This window comes from Carcharhinus amblyrhynchos, chromosome 28, assembly GCF_965287045.1.
Source record: "Carcharhinus amblyrhynchos chromosome 28, sCarAmb.v2.hapA, whole genome shotgun sequence".
In the NCBI taxonomy this organism is placed as follows: domain Eukaryota; kingdom Metazoa; phylum Chordata; class Chondrichthyes; order Carcharhiniformes; family Carcharhinidae; genus Carcharhinus; species Carcharhinus amblyrhynchos.
The window spans coordinates 17,613,775-17,634,795 of record NC_137351.1 but is presented as its reverse complement, the minus strand read 5'-3'; the positions used below and the strand labels follow the sequence as shown (position 1 = coordinate 17,634,795).

The 21,021-nt window shown below is 43.2% G+C and overlaps 1 protein-coding gene across 5 annotated transcripts in view; it reads left to right on the top strand.

The window, feature by feature from the left end:
* Window positions 1-21,021, top strand: part of myo5aa (myosin VAa) — a 204,534-nt gene that overhangs the window by 82,417 nt on the left and 101,096 nt on the right. For all 5 annotated transcript variants that reach the window (XM_080214230.1, XM_080214233.1, XM_080214232.1 and 2 more), the window contains 2 exons: window positions 610-754; window positions 15,267-15,423. In XM_080214230.1, the coding sequence (XP_080070356.1) occupies window positions 610-754; window positions 15,267-15,423 (302 nt within the window). The remainder of the gene's footprint in view (window positions 1-609; window positions 755-15,266; window positions 15,424-21,021) is intronic.

Below are 21,021 nucleotides of genomic sequence, written 5' to 3'. Positions count from 1 at the left end.
AGCTGATCAGATTAAAGAGGTAGGTTTTAAAGAGTGACTTGGAGGAGGTGAGAGAGTTTAGGAAGCAGATAGTTTGTGTTGATAGACTGCTGACAAGGTTTTGAAATGTACGTAAGGGCAAATTGTTGGTAGCATTGACTATGATTGAAAAGCCTTTGCTCTAATGATGTGCCTTACTAATCACCGCTGTGCTGTTGAATGGGGATCAGTGGCTCCACAATGCAGTTCTGATGCTCTGGCCTGGTAGAACGTATGCATATGTATTGAAATAAAAATTGAAGTTTTAATTTGACATTTGAGCTTGATTCTTCATGTTTGATATTACACTGAGGTAATGCCGACCCCACTTGTAACAAGACATAAAAAATTAAATTGAATTTACTTTTCCTTAGTCCTTCTGAAAATAGAGACCATTTTCCCTGAGCTTCAATGGATCTGTAATGTGTAGCCTATGTAATTCTGAGGTTAGAGTTTTCTATGATGGACCAATTGCACTGCGCATGCATTGGTGGCATTGAGGGAAACATGAGTGGCAACTGAAAATAGTGACAGTAGGATTTAAAGTCTTTTGACGTGGCACTCTTCTTATGATTGTTTTCTATTGCCCAGGTATTGTTCTGGTGGCCATCAATCCTTACGAGCAGCTACCTATCTATGGAGAAGACATCATCAATGCCTACAGTGGGCAAAACATGGGAGACATGGACCCTCATATCTTTGCTGTGGCTGAGGAGGCATACAAGCAAATGGCCAGGTCTGTGAATTTGCTCATTCAGTCCCATGTCCCTGTAAAACAGTGTGCGATTTTTGTACTGGATTAGTTGCTTCACTGCTGCATCATTTAATATATTTAGCATTGTGCTCTGACGGTGTTTAAGACTCTTGAGAACGCACCATTTTTATGGCTTCCAAAAATGTGTGGGTTACGTCATGAATGAAATGATTATTTTGCTTCTGAAAGTCTCGAGTGCTGAATTATGGAATGGAAATAAATTATAACAAGCCCGAGAACATTTATTTATAACAGTCCTTAAGTGAGCGAAAAATCTAATTCTTTTAGATGTCTTGTCAACTTCTGTAGTTACATCTGAGGAGAAGGGCAGATGTCCAACTGCTGTGTACAATGGCACAGTGACTTCTGGACGCATCTCTGGCTGTGTACGCCCCGCACTTGTACATGAGCGCATTCTCACTCAATATTGCCTCATTAACATAAACCATGTGTTGTACACACACTTTCTTTTAAAAAAAAGTCCAGATCACCGTTCCATTTTTTTCCATTTAGTTCCATCAACCTATGTTGACTTGCACTCAGCTCTATATGTGGAAGACAGAGGCCTCTTGATCTCTTGCATAACACATTTACATCATGGTATTATGAATCATTTGAATCTCATTACCCAGTATGTAATGAGCTACTGAAAATAATTAAATTTTCAAAATTTTTAACCTATTGTCCATAAACCCATTGGGTTGGACTTGTGACTTAAATAGATTGCTGTTGACTTATTCTTAATTTATGGTAGCAGCAATGCTATTGATTTTTACCCAGCTAGATTGTGGGAATGAAATCTAAATTTGTGAAGATAAATATCTCTGAAAGGAGCTGTTATGCTTTTACTGAAAGTGTTTAAACAGTTGAGGTTTAGCTATTCCAAAGGCAAAATAAGTGTGAATGCTGGAAATCTGAAATAAGAACAGAAAATTAATCTGTCGATTTATGACCTTTCTTCAGAAAGTCACTTCAGCTAGTATCAGTGTGTCCTGGTACATGTATCACAAATAGTTAGGCATGAAGTGATTAAGAAGGCAAATAGCATATTGGCATTATTGCAAGGGTATTGGAATATAAATTTTGGGGTGTTTTACTGTTGCTGTACAGGTGAGATCACACCTGGGCTATGGGGTGTCCAATTTTGGTCTCCTTGTTTGTAAAAGTATACAGTTATGTTAGGAATAATTCAGAGGAGGTTCACTCGACTTATACCTAGAAAGAAGGTATATCTTGTAAAGAGAGCTGAACAGATTGGGCCCTGTACCCATTCGGGTTTAGAAGAATGAGAGACAGTCTTAATGACACACAAAGATCCTGAGGAATCTTGATAGAGTGGATTCTGGGAGGATATTCCACCTCATGGGTGAGATTAGATCTAGGGGAACATGCTTTAAGAATAAGAGCTCTCCCTTTTCAGACAGATTGGGAGAATTTGTTATCTCTGAGGATGTTAGTCTGTGGAATTCTCTTCCCCAGAAAACAGTGGAGGCTGCGTCTTTCTTTTTAGCTAAATGGAAACTAGCGCGCTTGTGAATTGTTGTAAAAGAAAGATACGACAACGCAGAATCGCTGAGAGGAGGGGAGGAGGAGAGAATTCGAAAAAGAGAAAGAGAGGGCTAACGAAGAGAATAAAAGTAGAGAGGGAAGAACTCACATTGATGCCACTTACATTTACAAAATGCTACAATAGAACCTTGGGTCATTCCAAAATGGATTAATATCCAAATAAATAATTTAGAAGCATCACTCAAATTATGCTGGCAAACATGACTGTCAACTAATGAATAGCAAGATCCCATCTTAATAACCAAAATTGATCATGGGAAATCTCTATTTTGTTGGTGTTGTTGAAGAATAAGACTTTGGCCTGGATTGCACGCAGGCCGGCTTTGAATACTAACACGGTATTTTTGATACCGATCAGTGAATTCTAACAGATTATTTTTGAAAGGCAGTCAGTTTTGTAGATAGATGTGGCAGTCAGTCAGAGCTATTCTAAATAGCAATGACATAAATGCCAGTTAATGTGTTTTGACAGTGTTGGGAAATGGAGAATGTTAGCTGGATCTTTTCTATCCCCACCCGAGCGGGCTGTCACGAGCCTTGATTAAATGTTCCACCTCAATTGATGCGGTCTTAACTTTTGCAAGGCACAGTGAGTAGTGCTGCTGCCTCACGGTGTCAAGGACCCGGGTTCAATTCTGGCCTCAGGTCACTGTCTGTGTTTACACGTGCTCACTGTGTCTGCGTGGCTTTCCTCCGGGTACTCCTGTTTCCTTCCACGATCTGAAAGATGTTCAGGTTAGGTGGATTGGCCGTGCTAAATGTATTGAGTTATAGGGATAGGGTGGGGGAGAGGGCCTGGATAAGGTACTCTGTCAGAGAGTCAGTGAGCCGCATGGCCTCTTCTGCACCGTAGGGTTTCTGTGATGCAATTCTAATATTGATCAAAGACTAAGATCGACTTGCAAAAAATGAAGCTTTCCTCAAAATTATTATGATGAGGGGACCATCTAGCTCATAGCCATGCAAAAGCACCCTAAATCTTCCCTGTAAAGCATCCAATTAGTTTTTAAAGCTCTCCTGTGTTTTGCCCCTGCTGATCTTTCTGTAAATCCAATCTTTGTAATGATTCCTTTTTATTATTGATTGATTGACTCTTGCTCACTGAAGTTCTGCTGTGTGGAGATAGGTTTTCCCCTAGAGTCTGCTATCTGAGAGTCAGAAGATAGATGTCTCTCTATTTCTCTGTCCATAGGGGTTACAAGGCTAGAGGAGTGAGAATTCACATAAGCCTGTGTATTTTGCTAACTGATTCTGAAGAGAGTTTTATGTGTATGAGGGTGTTGCTTAAATTGGAGCTAATAGAAATAGTTAAGAATTATAGCTTGTCACATTTAAGTATTTTAATTGGTAAAAGTTATGCTAATTCTTTTGTTATATTTTAACTGTGCTGTTAAATAAAGTTTGTTTTAATAAAAGCTTCCTAGTGGGTCAATAGAATCATACCTGGAGTGAAACACCTTGTGCCCTCACTAATGCCAAAATCAAAAACAGTTGGGGGTCTATGCTAACTTCATAATGTAGCTTGGAGTTTCTGATCTGGTTCCTAACAGCTCAATTTCCCCTGTCCGATTCACACAACTTGCTTCAATCTTCAGAATTTTCATCATCTGTGCCGTTAACAATTTCCGATATCTCCAACGTTTACTACTTAGATGTTTCCTTTCAAGGCTGTAAAGGTCACATTTATCATTTTTCTTTCTCATTAGTCAGACTTCAGGCACAAGGGCATTATAGTTCATCACTGTGTCTGTTGCTTTGAGTCACTTATGGAACGTAAAACCTGTTATAGTGCATTAAATCCGTGAACTGATGGGCTAATTATTCATTGAAATATAACGTTGCCCAGAAGGAGAAACTGCTGGATTTGGCAATTCTGGAAACCATCAGTTGGCCTTGTTACCTTCTGTGTGAATCAGCAAGTCACTTGCTTCAATATTTAGTGCTGATTTTCACCTACCCCCTTCTCCCTAACACACCAGGAAAGGCTTTCAAATATCCGGCAACAGATTGTTTCAAACCTGTTTGGTTTGGATTTCATCGCTTCGGGAAGTTAATCTCTGTTAGAACAAGATTCCTGGGAAAATCCAGCCAAATTGTAGTCCCAATATCTTTTGGCTTGCTTTGAAAGCCAAGTGTACAGAGTGGGCCAGACAAGCCTGGGATAAAAAAGTGCTGAAAGACTGAATGCGTGCAGGTTCCTGTCCTGGGAACACTCACATGGACCTGCATAAATATGTCAGCACAGAAGGAGGCCATTCAGCCTTCCTTGCCTGCACTGACATTGAGCTCTGTTTGTAAGGTGGGTGCACATACACAAGGGCAGAGAGAGATGGTGCTAGAGAGAGTGGGAGAGATAAAAGACACACACACACACACACACACACACACACACACACACACACACACACACACACACACACCCCCACACACACTGAGTGAGAGACAAGAAGAGCGAGCAACAGGGAGAGTCATACGCGGACACCAAGACAGAGAGAGATGCACACGTGTTCTTTGGATACCAGTGCCATTTTGTGTTCTGTAGTAATCCGAGCATTACTCATAAGAACATAAGAAATAGGAGCAGGAGTAGGCCATCTAGCCCTTCGAGCCTGCCCCGCCATTCAATAAGATCATGGCTGATCTGTCGTGGCTCAGTTCCACTTTCCCGCCCTCTCCCCATAACCCTTAATCCCCTCTCTTATCAAGAACCCATCAACCCGCTTCTTAAAAATATTTAGCGAGGCAGCCTCCACCACTTCAACGGGCAGAGAATTCCAGAGATTCACCACCCTTTGAGTGAAGAAGTTCCTCCTCAACTCCGTTCTAAACCGCCTCCCCTTTATCTTGAGGCTGTGCCCCCTAGTCCTACTGTCTTTTCTGAGTGGGAAGAGTCTCTCCACCTCTATCCTATCCATCCCATTCATCATCTTATACGTCTCAATGAGATCTCCCCTCATTCTTCTAAACTCTAACGAGTACAAGCCTAGTTTATTCAGGCTCTCCTCATAGCTCAACCCCCTCAACTCCGGTATCAGCCGAGTAAACCTCCTCTGCACTCCCTCCAGGGCCAAAATATCCTTGCAAAATGTACAAGATTCAGAGAGATTTCTTTGTATGATCAAGTTTCCTGCACACTTCCTTTTAGTCTTGAGTGGTGATTTCTTTCAGCTCCGTGCTTCAGGGAGAAGACAGACTGACATACTCACGTACACAGCATCTCTGACAACACCACGACCTTCAAAGTAAGGCTGATGATTAAAAGCAGTCATCAGCAGCTCAATGTTGCAGCAACTGTTTATTACAGATAAATGATCAGCAGGGTACGGGCGCAGAGATTTGTAAAAGGAAATGCAACCATTGGTATTAATAATTGCTGCCTTTTCTCCCATTTTGCATGTGAATGGGGTAGGGTTTCAAGAGGCAGCGAGCAATTTTACACTTCAGGAGATCGAGTCTTTGTTAGTGAAAGCTTTCTGACACCAGTCCACTGTTTGATGCCTGGCACTTGCTCAGTGATCGCTCTCTGAAGTGTAAAGCAGCTTGGAAGCTGAGTATTTTCAAGCCTGTATTTACATGGTTTACTGCTGTATTTGACTGAATCAATGGACAAGGTTTAGAGAATTGAGTTAAAACCAATTAGGTCAAGTGTTCCCATGTTTAGTAGATAACAGCAGTACATTAGATTCCATCCCGAGGTTATTAGTTGCCATGGGTAATACTACCAACAGACTGGGGCTAATCGCTATGTTGATGTATAATCCTTAGATCATTTATCTCCCAACAATTTCACAGCAAAAAGATGGTCATTGTGGAAAAGCCGTCTTACTGACATCTTTATTTAAAAGTAGTTGCAGAAATGTTGTTTAGTGCCTCAGTTCGAGGTCTGGAGGCTGGTGCGGTAGAACATAAACTGTTTGTTGTTAACATACAACTGTATCCATATCTCTAAATATTGCCCTGTCTGGCTGGTCTTTTCATGTCAACTGCTCTCAGATTACACGCAGTCTACCATCATGTGCCTCTCTTCATCATTATGTGGGCAGCACTGTCTCCCCAGACAAGCATTAACCCTTACTTACCCGAACAGTCTTTAACATCACCCCCTAAATCCATAATCAAATACATTTACAATATTTAATATGACACCTGCCCCCCTCCCCCAAGTCCACATTTAAATATGTTTACAATATAATACTTCTCCACTCCCAAGTCTCTAACTTCAAGTGGTTTGGAGGCTTGATAACTCTCCCAGCTCTCATTCTCTTCACTGGGAGGAGTGATAGTCTCAGTTGCTCTGGGCTAACTTTGTTGCTTTGGAGTTGAAATTGTCATACTTGGTGTTGCCAAATACTCAAGTTTCAACATCTGCTTCACTTCTTGCACTGGTTCGTGTTATAATTTTCTTTGTTGACCATCGTTGCCTTTGATTGAATACCATGGGCTTATTCCACTCCTTCCAGAAGAATCCCATTCCTTCCCGAGGGAATGTTCACTCTGATTATTCACTTTGCTTTTCGTCTTCCGTGGGATCCGCCATGGAAAGTTGACATTCCATACAATGGAACCTTCATTTCCACTTGCTTCACAATTTTAGTCAAACATTTCTTTATTCTGCTTCCTTTTCAAGTTATTAATCTTTTCACTCAGCTCAGCAATTACTCTGGTGAGTTCAGTTCTCTCTGTTTTTGGAGTTTTTTTGTGGAACCCTTGTACAAGCTTAACAACTTCACCTGTGTTGGAGACCAGATCAGAAACTCCAAGAAACATTATGAAGTTAGCCAAAACCCCAATGTTTTCCAATTTTGAAATCATGGTGAGCGTGAGATGTTCCACCCCAGGTATGATTCCATTTATCCACAAGGAAGGTTTCATTGAAACAAACTTTATTTGCGAACACATTAAGAATGTAACAAAAAGACTTAGCATAACTTTTACCAATTTAAATACTTAAACATGACAAGTTATAATTCATAACAGGTAGCTACCTCTATAGTTTCAATTTAAGTAATATTCTCATAGAACTAGTTAGCACCACAAACATATGCTCATGTGGATGCCAGATTTCCAGCTTTCTGACATCTCTAGACAGAGATCCAGACAGACACCTGCCTTCTGACTCGCAAAAAAGAATTTTCCAGAGAACGATCTACTTTCAAGCAGCGGAACTTAAGAGAAAGGGATCTATTTTCTGGCGGATCCCAGCTTTCGCATCCAGTTTCTTCAGCTCTGCCATCTCTTTCTTTTACCTCTTGCCTTTCTCCTGGAATATTGAACATTGCTGAGCCTTCTCTGCCAACTGATTCTTCAATTCTTTTAGAGTGCCACTAAATTCATTTTGCTTCTCTTAATAATTTTCCAGAGAAATAAATTGCAAACTGAGGGACCCTTGAAGCTCATTCAGTATGTTTCCTTTTTCTTTGCGAAGTTCAATTGTTTTCTTCTCAAGTTTTCTCATAATTCAACAGTCCCCTTAACTATGTTCTGCTGTTCTTCATTCTGCCATTCAAGGTAGTCTTTCTCTAGGTACTCTTTTCACATTTGAACATGAAGACAATTAGCTGTTCTTCAGCTGTTTATTTTCTTGTTCAGCTTTTGCCATCACACTCTGCGCTTCAGTAAACAGCATTCTCGCTACTGATAGTTCCAACATAGCTTTTTATGAAGGTCGTATTCAGTGCTTTTATTAATGTCTCATAATTTTCCAGGGGCACGTATTGATTCTTCATTGAGCCTTTCAAGGCAGCAGTTTCTTTGATTACATTTTCAACATGTTGAGTTCTTTAAACTCCCTTTTTGATTTGCCCAGTATAGAGGGATCTGGGTGTCCTCATTCATGAGTCACAGAAAACTAGCATGCAGGTACAGCAGATAATAAAGAAAATGAATGGAATGTTGGCATTTATAGCTAAAGGATAAGAATATAAAGGTAAAAAAGTATTATTGCAACTATACAAGACATTGGTGAGACCACACCTACGGTATTGTGCACAGTTTTGGTCCCCTTATTTGAAGCATTGGAGGCAGTTCAGAGGAGGTTCACTGGATTGTTTCCAGAGATGAGGGGTTTGTTATATGAAGAGAGATTGAGCAGTTTAGGCCGATACTGTCTGAAATTTGGAAGAATGAGGGGGAGATCAAATTGGAATATACAAGATTATAAAAGATATGGATAAAGTAGACATGGAGCGGATACTTCGCTGGTGGGGCGTTCTAGAACGAGGGATAGCAAATTTAAAACAGAGCTGAGGAGAAACGACTTCTCCCAAAGGGTTGTGGATCTGTGAAATTTGCTACCCCGAAGTGTGTTGGTTGCTGGGACAGTGAGTAAATTTAAAGAGGAGTTAGTCAGATTTTTAATTGGTGGATTGAAGGGTTATGGGGAGAAGGCAGGAAAATGGGGATCTGAGCCATGATTGAATGATGGAGCAGACTCGACGGGCCGTATGGCCTAAATCTGCTCCGATATCTTATGAATGTATGAACAATGGAATTATTATTTTCTTTCTTGTGCTTTCCTGGAGCTAAATGCTGAATTCTGTGCACAATGCAGGATTTTGCTCATTTGTATTCTTTCTCAACCTTTTGGTTTCCTCCTTGTACCTACATGGCAGCTCAGAAATATGTTTAGTCAGATCTTAGAACAGAAGACTTCAGCTTATTGTACATTTTCAAAGGTACACGCTCAACCTGAACCTTGCGTTTCAAGTCTTCCAATTGAGCTCCGAGATCAGCATTTCCCTGTGGAGTTGTTTCATTTTCCTTTTGCAGGTTTTGTTGTTTTAACTTCCCTTCGTTCACAGCCACCTGCTCGCTCTAGGCTGCCACTTGCTGTTGCACTTTGGGTACTGCATCTGCATCCTCCAAAAGTTCCACACTTAAGCCTTTTGGCTGTTTCTCAGCCCCTTCCCTCTGCACTGAACCCTTTAGCTCATTCACTTCACTGTGTTGACATGGTCTACACCCATCTGTGTTTTAATGGGGCTTTGCCTCCTTTACCCTCGCTTCATTCGGTTGTTCTAGACCTTTCTAAGGTCTGTGCTCACCACAACTCGGAGGTTCAAATATTTGTCATAAATTTTTAATACCTGATCAAATATTGAGAATTCATCTATACCTTGCCTTAGGATTACCTTATTGGCAAATTCACCAAATAAGTACAAGAATATATTAACCTGCTTAATTCTGATGTAATCTAAAAGTACTTTTCTCCATGGTGTCCAATCTTTAAAAATTCATTCATGGGATCTGGGTAGGCTGGCATTTATTGCCCATCCCTAATTTTTTTGCTGCTACCAAGATTTGCAGCTGCGGCGGGCGGCTCCACCTAGGCTTGCCCTGGACTTCCGGAGTCACCACAGCAGCCTGCCTACTCCTCGCGGGTACATCCCCCTCCGCCTGGGCTTTCCACTGCCAGCGACAGCTGGGTATGGGCCCGACGCTCTCCCTTCAGACTGGTGTTCACCTTTCTCTTAAGACTGATTCACGGGGAGGCAATGGCCTAGTGGTAAGATCATTAGATGCCCATGTCCCACAAACGAATTAAAAAAAAATCCCTAATTGCCTTTGAAAAGGTGATGGTAAGCTTTTTTGAACCGCTGTAGCTCATGTGGTGCCGGTACGCTCAGTACTTTTGGGGTGTGAGTTCTAGGATTTTGACACAGAGACAGTGAAGGAAAGGCAATTTATATCCAAGTTAGAATGGTGAGATGGCGGGGAACTTGCAGGTAGTGGTGTTCTCATGTGCCTGCTGCCCTTTCCCTTGTCCTTCTACCTTGTCCTTGTCGGGGGTTTGGAAGGTGCTGCCTAAGGAACCTCGGTGAGTTCCTGCACTGCATCTTCTAGGTGGTGCACACTGCTACCACTGTGTGTTGGTGTTGGAGGGGGTGAGTGTGGATGCGGTGCCAGTCAAGCGGGCTGCTTTATCCTGGATGGTGTCGAGTTTCGAGTGCTGTTGGAGCTGCACTCAACAAGGGGAAGGGGAGACTATTCCATCACACTCCTGCTTTGTGACTTGTAGATGATGGACAGGCATTGGGAAGTCAGGAGGTGAGCTGTTCACCACAAAATTCCTCGCCTCTGACCTGCTGTTGTAGCTGCAGCATTTATCTGGCTGTTTTAGTTCAGCTTTTGGTCAAAGGTAACCCCCAGTATTTTGATAGTGGGGGATTGAGTGAAGGCATTGCTATTGAATGCCAAGGGGGGATGGTTCGATTCTCTCGTGCTACAGATGGTAATTGCTTGGCGCTTGTCTGGTACATTTAAGGGAAGGCAGTGGCCCAGTGATATTGTCACTGAGCTAGCAATCCAGAAACCTGGATACCTTCAAAATCCCCCCCCGATTGGCCTAGCCTTGCTGTTCAAGGGTATTAAGCCTTGCCACTGATGTCCAGATCCCATAAACGAATCAAAACAAAGTGTAAATATGTTTATTCTTGGGCTGGGTTATCCGTGGTGTTGGCTGAGCCGTGTGAAGCCCATTCAGAGTACACTGGAATGAAGGGTTAGAATTGATGCTTCACAGAGTAGTGGAAATGTGAAAAGAGAATTCAAATTGTCAGTGGGAACATTGAGAAGTAGGCTGTTCCTTTATGTGAATAAATACATACTTTAAAGACAACATCATTTTCTGAACACTGTCAGTCTGGAGCAGTGCTCTATCAGTAAGAAAGCAGTGTTTATCCTGCAGTGATACTGCTGGGGGTATTCAACTGTGAGACTCTCGGTCTCTCATCTGCTTGGCAATGTTGGCACAACACATGTTACTGTTGGTTGCACAGGGCATTGGAGCATGGTGCACTTGCTGACCCTGGGACACAGCAGATCCTTGTCCTGTTGAGACCATCAGTCAGTGATATCGTGAAATCAATTGGGATCGAGACGTGGTTTCTCAGAATCATAGAATCCTTACAGTGCAGAAGGAGGCTGTTCGGTCCATCGAGACTGCAGCGACAGCAATCTCAACTAGGCCCTATTCCTGTAACTCCACATATTTACCCTGCCAATCCCTCTGACGTTAAGGGCAATTTAGCACGGCCGATCAACCTAACCTGCACATCTTCGGACTGTGGGAGGATCTGGAGGAAACCCATGCAGACATGGGGAGAATGTCCCATCTCAACACACAGACATCCGAGGCAGGAATCGAACCTGGGTCCCTGGCGCCGTGAGGCAGCAATGCTAACCACTGTGACACTGTGCTGCCCATTTTGGATGTTGTGGGTTAGCTGGGAGGTTGATGGGATCTTCAAAGCAATGGTTTCAGAATAGGTGTTGGTGTGTTGTCTTTGCTTTGAGAATTTACTCGTATCAATATCAAATTAGAATCCTTTTAAAGAGAAGGAAATGTCTACAAGATGGAACCAAATCTGTTTTATTCAAGGATTCTTATCGGCATAATTGCAGTAATCGAGATCTCACACAGTTCCAGTTGTAATACTGTGTAGGGTCTGTTTCACATCAAACTCCTTTGAATTGGGAAGTAATTTTTGTTCCTGGATATGACTGAGAGAGCCATTATTACACAAATCATTTGTCGATATTTCTAGATGTATTTGGGGAATTGCTAAGGAACTGACTGACCATATGGTCAATCCCAGTTCTTGAAAATGTTGTCCTGTTTTGAATTGAATTAATTACGACATGGTTAAAGAGCAATGCTCAGATGATGAAAGAATCTCACAAGACCCAAATGTGACGAAATGTTTCCAATACACTGAAAGGCAGCAAATACTGGGTCTGGAACCTTCCATTCTGGAGTCCAGGTCCCGTGGTGGGTGTGGAATTGGGATTGATTTCTGTGCTTGGTATTTGGGGGGGGGATGGGGGGGTGTTGCCGGCTGGCTGTATGTGATGTTGCGCTGTTCGGTTGATGAGTGGGGGCAGGCTGGAAGTCGGTACCCTTACCATTACCTCAATGGGACTCAAAGGTCTGCCTGCCATATTTGAAGGGCAACCTGACAGCCTGCACTTGTCCTTCCGCCTTTGCCTGCTCCTGGCTAGCCCTTCCTCCCTTTCTTGATCTTCCTCCGCACAAGTTGTGCTGCTACCACTGGGTGTGGAGCAGAGGCTGGCGTTGCCGGGGAGGCAGTGGTGCAGTGTTGGACTAGTAATCCAGAGACCCAGGGAATGCTCTGGGGGACCCAGGTTCGAATCCCGCATTGGCAGATAGTGAAATTTGAATTCAATAAAAATCTGCATTTAAAAGTCTAATGATGACCATGAAACCATTGTTAATTGTTGTAAAAAGCCATCTGGTTCATCAACATCCTTTAGAGAAGGAAATCTGTCGTCCTTAGCTGGCCTGACTAACATGTGACTCCAGATCCACAGCAATGTGATTAGAAGCGTAGAAATTAGAAACAGGAACGCTTAGATCCTGTCACTCATTACGATCAAGGCTGATCATCTAACTCAATAGCCCGACCCTGTCTTTCCCCATAGCCTATGATCCCCTTCATCCAAAGAGCTATATCTAACTCTTTCTTGAAAACTTTTGTTTTGGCCTCAATTGCTTTCTGTGGTGGTGATTTCCACAGGCTTACTGCTCTCTTGGTGAAGAAATTTCTCCTCATCTCAGCCCTAAAATGTTTACCCTATATCCTTAGACAGGGTTCCTGGTCCTGGACACTCCCACCATCGGGAACATCCTTCCTGCACCTACCCTGTACAGTCCTGTTAGAATTTTATAGACTTCTATGAAATTCCCCCTCGTTCTTCTGAACTCCAGCGAAAACAATCCCAATGAACTCAATCTTTCCTCATACTTTAGTCCCACCATCCCAGAGATCAGTCTGGGAAACGTTTGCTGCACCCCCTCTATTGCAAGAACATCTTTCCTCAGATAAGTAAGCCAGAACTGCACACAATATTCCAGGTGTGGTCTCACCAAGACCCTGTATAAATGCAGCATGACATCCCTTCTTCTATATGTAAATCCTCTTGCTATAAAGGTCAGTGTACCTTTTGCTTTCTTTATCGCCTGCTGTATCTGCATGTTTACTTTCAATGACTGGTGTACGAAAGCTACCCAGATCTTATTGCACATTCCTCTCTCTCAATTTATAATCGTTCTTTACTCTTAAATGTCCTCAGGGATGGGCAATAGGTGCCAGCCCAGCCAATGATACCCAAATCTCATGAACGAATTAAAAAATACTTCCCAAAGACATTGCAGCTATAGAATTATGGCAGGGGTCTACCTCACCAGATGCACACCACTTCTGTGCAGTCATATAAGTGAATGTTCTAATTTCTCACTGGCAAGGAACTCAATTAGCAAGAGAAAATTAATTCCAGTGAGATGATCTTTTAGTAAGCATGTCCTAATGCAGGCAAAAGGGCTTCCCAGCATTGTCCCTCAGGAATCTCAACCTGCCTTCAATCCATAGAATCCCTGCAGTGCAGAAAGAGGCCATTCAGCCCATTGTGGCTCTGGAGTCACTTTAGACCAGCCCAGCTAAGAATGGCAGATTTCCTTCCCTAAAGGACATTAGTGAACCAGATGGGTTTTTCTGACAATTGGCAATGGTTTCATGATCATCAGTAGATGCTTAATTCCAGATTCTTTACTGAATTCAAATTCCACCCTCTGCCGTGGTGGGATTCGAACCTGGGTCCCCAGAACATTAGCTGAGTTTCTGGATTAATAGTCTAGTGATGATACCACTTAGCCATCACCTCCCCTTGCTTGAACACATTAAAAGTGTTCTATAAATGCAAGTGATTGTGGGGGTAGTGTGTTGTAGTGGGTGAGGGGTTTTGGGGAATGACGCTTGTGGGGGGGTACAAGACATTGGACAGTATTTTCCAGCAGTGAAGGTGGTCCGCCGTTGACTGCCAGTGGGAGCTTCTGGTCCCATTGATGGCATTGGCATTTTGTGTAGCTTGCTTATCCTGCCATCAGGGAGAGGGGGAGCATTGCCAATGCAGGGGACTGGAAGATCCTGCCTGTGGGAAGGACTGGAAGATCCTGCCAGTGGAAAGGGCTGGAAAATCCCACCCCTTGTATCCATTTCTGTCAGACTTGCCACTCAATCAATTTGATACAGACGCAGTACAAAGATTAGTGATCCCATCTGGTTTTGAGCTTTTTGCTGTCCTGGAGAGCTGGGATTAGTACCCTGCAAAGGACATCCCTCACATTAGAAAAGTGATCCAAAGGATCCGTACGATACATAACTGGTCTCCTTTAGCCTGCCTACTTGAAATTTAAAATATAAACCCAATTTCTCCTCTTGATTCGGGAAAAAGCATAACTCTTTTTCAAAACAAATACAAAATGTATGGAGCATTTTCATTTTAATAACTTCTGCCCTCGCAGCCACTGATGTTGTTCCCAATCAGCAGTATAAGTGGTTGTGGTTGCTTGAAATTTGATATTCTCGCATTTATCCTCATGAATGCATAAAAATAAATGCTTTAGAATCATAGAATAGAATTCCTACAGGGCAGAAGGAGACCATTTGGCCCATCTAGCCTGCACTGTCACCAATCCCACTCGTGCCCTAATCCCGTAGCCTCAGCTTTTTACCCTGCTGGTCACCCTGACACGAAGGGTAAATGGCAAATCAACCCGCACATCTTTGGAGTGTGGGAGGGAACAAACCAGAGCACCCGGAGGAAACACGCAGACACAGGGAGAACGTGCAAACTCCATATTGACAGTGACCCGAGGTGAGTGTCTCTTTTTAGCAACGTTTGAGTTCCGTGCTAACAAGCGACTGATATTCTTCTCCTTTGACTCACTGGTTAACCCCAGCAGCAAAAATAGCATTATCTAAGTTTCTCTTCCACTTTTTGGTCCAAAGATGTTGCAAATGTTTCTGCAGAAAGCAAAGGTTGTGGTATCTCTGTGCCTCTTTGTTTTTTCCTTTGCGCTGTGCTAACTGATCGCTGAACATACAACAATTTATAATCTGTGTTTCAGAGATGAGCGGAATCAGTCTATCATTGTAAGCGGAGAGTCTGGAGCTGGAAAGACCGTATCGGCTAAGTATGCCATGCGATACTTTGCCACAGTCAGTGGTTCAGCCAGTGAGGCTAATGTGGAGGAGAAGGTTCTGGCCTCCAACCCCATCATGGAGGTGAGATTTGATGCCGGAAAGACAATTTAATTAAACGGCTCTTTACCCAGTGGTTAAATCCAAAAGATATTGGGGATGTTCAGAGGTTGCTTGCTAATATCCAAGAAAATACTCACCAAACTGTCCCTGCATTCGACTTAAGACACAACTGCCTTTAAACATGACCCACGTGATCAAGTGAATGATCCAACTCACTTTGTTTTGCATTGATCAAGAGATAAAAAGTTTCCCTCAACTTGCTTGATTGGATTTAATGCCATAAATACTTTGCGCTGTTGTGAACTTGTCTGACCCACTGACACATGGACCCTTGAAATAAGAACAGAAATACAAGCCACCTAGAAAGAGCAGAGACTAGCCATGATCGTTCATTGCTTTCCCATCATTACTTTTCTAGATCCAATCACTAGTAAGGTGGAGGGGTCAAATACGTTCTTTTAAGTGTCAATATGATTGAGCACTGTAGTTCAGCCATATCCAGTTATCAGTTGACTTGCCTTGGCCTTGGTTAGTCCAAAGTCTTTGAACTGTCAGGGACAGCACCTAATAATACATGAGAGGTGACATGAGCGGCAATATTATATCATCCTCCGTCGCCATCACTAATAGAACAAATGGTTTTGCCTTGACCTGTTGAACTTCGCGCATTTGATTGTTGCTTTTGAAGAGAATTCCCTTGGACACTCTCCAAAGTATGATCATGTGTATACTTTGATACGCTCCAGAAAATCTTTGGGATGGCAAAATCCCTTTGATCCTCAGAAGGAGGCAAATCACATTGACACTCCGATAATGAGCGCATGTGCTCAAAGAAGGCTGTGTGGCTGTCATCACCTCCGTGTGTTTTAACTGTTTCCTCATAAGAATAGCTGATTAGAGGGGCTCCAGTTGGACTTTTGAAATGGCAAAACAGTAAGTCTGCATTTGATCAAGGCCTGAGCAGTTATCCGTGGAGATTCTTAAATTTTCCCTAATGGAGAAACCCATGCCAATGACAATAAGTGACCTTAGTATCCAAATAACTACAACTGCTCAGCTACTGGGATCCAGATCAGTGGAAGAGATTGGGAACCTTTTCAGAATGTGGGAGTAAAATGAATCCTCCCCCCCAAGTAATTAATATCCGAAACTTCTCCAGAAATTAAACACTCGGATTAAATTGCAAGTTCTGCTAGGTGGGGAAAGTTAACTTCCTGTACAAGTTGGAGGAACTGCAGTGTGGAACTCCCTGAGTTTATTGAACGTGAACCTCAATTGGAAGTTGCATTGAAGAGTGCACAAACCACACTGAAATAGTATACGTGCACTCATTGTACTTTGAGTTGTATGGCCTATCATCTCTTTATGCATTGGTCATATTCACTATCTTGTACAGCATGGCACACAGGCTGTGGTTGGATCCACATTGTTGTCCTCTTGAACAGGAAATGCAAGCTGCCATTATCAATTTTCAATATTGAAACATTGTTGGAGATTTCTTTCCAAAGGGTGGCACAGTGGTTAGCGCTGCTGTCTCACAGCACCAGGGACCCGGGTTCAATTCCGGCCTCGGGTCACTGTCTGTGTGGAGTTTGCACATTCTCCATGTGTCTGTGTGGGTTTCTCCAGGTGCTCTGGTTTCCTCCCACACGCCAAAGATGTGCAAGTTAGATTGATTGGCCATGTTACATTGCCCCTTAGTGTCAGGGGGATTAGTAAGGTAAATACATGAGGTTACAGGATAGGGCCTGGGTGGGATTGTTGTCAGTGCCTTTGTGTCAGGGGGACTAGCTGGGGTAAATACATAGGGTGAGAGGGATAGGGTCTGGGTGGGTTTGTGGTTGGTACAAACTCGATGGGCCAAGCGGTCTCCTTCTGCACTGTATGATTCTATGAAAGGTTGCTCATTCTAAACCACGAAAAACTTCCCCTGCAAACCACTTTATAAGAATTGATAAGAATTCCGCAAGCTCTAACCATCACCCCTTGGGAGGCAGTGGCACAGTGGTATTGTCACTGGACCAGTAATCCAGAGATCCAGGGTAATGCTCTGGGGACCCGGCTTTGACTCCTGCCATGGCAGATGGTGAAATTTGAGTTCTATAAAAAATCCGGAATTTGATGGCCATGAAACCATTGTCGATTGTTGTAAAAACCCAGCTGGTTCACTAATATCCTTTTATGAAAGGGAACTTTACCTTTCTACATAAGAACTAGGAGCAGGAGTAGGCCATCTGGCCCCTTGAGCCTGCCCCACCATTCTATAAGATCATGACCCGCCTGCTCACCATAACCCTTAATTCCTTTACTGTTCAAAAACTTACCTATCCTTGCCTTAAAAACATTCAATGTGATAACAGGGAATTCCACAGATTCACAACCCTTTGTGTGAAGAAGTTCCTCCTCAACTCAGTCCTAAATCTGCTCCCCTTTATTTTGAGGCTATGCCCCCTCGTTCTAGTTTCATTCACCAGTGGAAACAACTTCCCTGCTTCTACCTTATCTATCCCCTTCATAATCTTACATGTTTCTCATCTCCCCTCATTTTTCTGAATTGCAATGAGTATAGTCCCAGTCTACTCAGTCTCTCTTCATAAGCCAACCTCTCAACTCCAGAATCAGCCTAGTGAATCTCCTCTGCATCCCTCCAGTGCCAGTATATCCTTTCTCAAGTAAGGAGACCAAAACTGTACACACTACTCCAGGTGTGGCCTCACCAGCACCTTATACAGCTGTAACATAATCTCGCTGTTTTTAAACTCCATCCTCTAGCAATAAAGGACAAAATTGCATTTACCTTCTTAATTACCTGCTGTGCCTGCAAACCAACTCCTTGAGATTTGTGCACAAGAACACCCAGGTCCCTCTGCACAGCAGCATGCTGCAATTTTTTACCATTTAAATAATAGTCCATATTGCTGTTATTCCTATCAAAATGGATGACCTCACATTTACCAACATTGTATTCCAGACCTTCACCCACTCACTTAGATTATCTATATCCCTTTGCAGACTTTCAGCATCCTCTGCACACTTTGCCCTTCCACCCATCTTAGTGTCATCTGCGAATTTTGACACACTACACTTGGTCCCCAACTCCAAATCATCTATGTAAATCGTAAACAATTGTGGTCTCAACACTGATCCCTGAGGCACACCACTAGCCACTGATTGCCAACCAGAAAAACATCCATTCACCCCCCCAACTCTTTGCTTTCTGTTAGTTAACCAATCCTCTATCCATACTAATACATTATCCGAACACATGCACCTTTATCTTATGTAGCAGTCTTTGGTGCGGCACCTGGTCAAATGCCTTCTGGAAATCCAGATACATCACATCCACAGGTTGTGGCCTAGATGTGATTCCAGACTTACAGCAATGTGACTGATCCTTAACTGCCCCTCTGAAATAGATAATTAGGGATGGGCAATAAATGCTGGCCCTGCCAGTGATGCCCACATCCCATGAAAGAATTTTTTAAAATGCCACTGACACTGCACCAAAGGGGAGTGGCTGAAGAGAATTATATGCAGGGTTCCCCCTTTTACTGTTTTAAGTTTATTTATTAGGGTCGCAAGTAGGCTTACATTAACACTGCAATGAAGTTACTGTGAAAATCCATTAGTTACCACACTCCAGTGCCTGACTGGGTACACTGATTGGGGTGGCATGCTGGCACAGTAGTTAGCACTGCTGCCTCACAGTGCCAGGGACCCGGGTTCAATTCCTGGCTTGGATCACTGACTGTCTGGAATTTGCACATTCTCCCAGTGTCTGCATGGGTTTCCTCCGGGTGCTCCAATTTCCTCTCACAGTCCTAAGATGTGCTGATTAGGTGCATTGGCCGTGCTAAATTCTCCCTCAGTGTACCTGAACAGGCACCAGAGTGTGGCAACCAGGAGATTTTCACACTAACTTTGTCGCAGTGTTATCGTAGGCCTACTTGTGACTAATAAAGAAACTTCAAAAACTTCTTCACTGAGGGAGAATTTAGCATGGCCAATGCATCTAACCAGCATGTCTATCGGACTGGGGTGGAAACTGGAGCACTCGGATGAAAGCCACACAGACATGGGGAGAACGTGTAGACTCTGCACAGATAGTGACCCGAGCTGGGAATCGAACCCAGGTCCCTGGCACTATGAGGCAGCGGTGCTAACCACTGTGCCACCGTGCCCTAAAAACTTTAGTAGGAAGAGCTGAGGGTCATGAAGATGACTTGGAGGATTGAGAGAAAGTTAATTGAGATTTGAGAGCTCCTTGTGATGGATTTAAAGAACTGACACCCATATCGTGCATGTCCCCCAACAACACAATTCCTCCCTCTTGCGTTTGACAAATGATTCCTCGAAATTGAGATACAACTTGTTTACTCTCAATCCTAAGTCTTTATGTTTATATTTTTAAAAATCCCATGAAACAATTCAAAGCCAAGGAAGTTTAAAGTTTGCTTGAAGCAATGTTTACAGCACCCCAGATAGCTCCCGGTCTTGAGTAGAATCATAGAATCGAACAGTAGAAGAGGCCTTTTGGCCCATCGAGTCCATGCTGACACATTAGAAACATTTAAACTCCCACGTAATCCTCTCTGGGTGGATCCAGAAGTCTCCAGTTCAGTCCTGGGACTGTGTTGAGATTGCTGATCTCAGTCAATGTAGATTTAGGGACATTGCCGTACCTCTGAGCAAGGCAGGGGAAGCACCATGCAGACTACACTCCCTGTTGAAAAGTGTAAGGACAGAATTCGACTTGCATGCGAAGGCTCATCGATGTTCTGCCAGTTCACACACCAAGAATGGTGCGCTGTTAGGAAATTGATTGGTACAGTGTGGCTAATTCCCAATCCCACTCCGAAATGCAGGGCTGTAGCAGGCACTGCCTCTCAGGGAGGAGAAATAAACTAGGGAATGCTTCTGTTCTTTACCTTAAGTGGAATTAGCAGAGAGGCGTCGGTGGGATTTTATGGCCGCATTCGAGCAACATCGGAAATTCCTGTCCGAGGTTAATGAACGTTTCCGTTGTCCGTCCCTTGCCCACTCCGATTCCATGGCAGGCAAGGTGGTAGAATTCCTGGCTGTGTGTCTGTCTAGGAAATAGGTACACAAACAGCGAGGGACAGAGAATTGCATATCTTTATACAAAGCACATTGTTAAATGGAGGCAGAGTGATGGTTGTAGAACATGAACGTTTTCCTGGGCTCATGTTTGCTTTTCTCACCCGAATCCACCAAATTAGTTTCTAGTTATCCCAATCGAACTCGTGCGGTCTATTAAAGCAATAAGGAAACATTCCCTCGTCAAACTGCAATCTCTACCCTGGTGAGTGTGTATGTTTCTGCACTTCTCGCTACAAGCGGGGATGTGGACAGATTGAGATTTTGTGTGCACCAATTGTGTTGGATTGTCGGCAGTTCTACGCTGCATATCATGACCATTAGGAAGTGGGCACAGAATGATCCAACTACATATGGGATCATACAATCACTATAGTGCAGAAGGAGACCATTCAGCTCATCGAATCTGCATCGGCCACAACCCCACCCAGACCCTATTCCCGTAACCCCCACATATTTACCCTGCTAGTCCCCTTGACCCAAGGGTCAATTTAACATGGC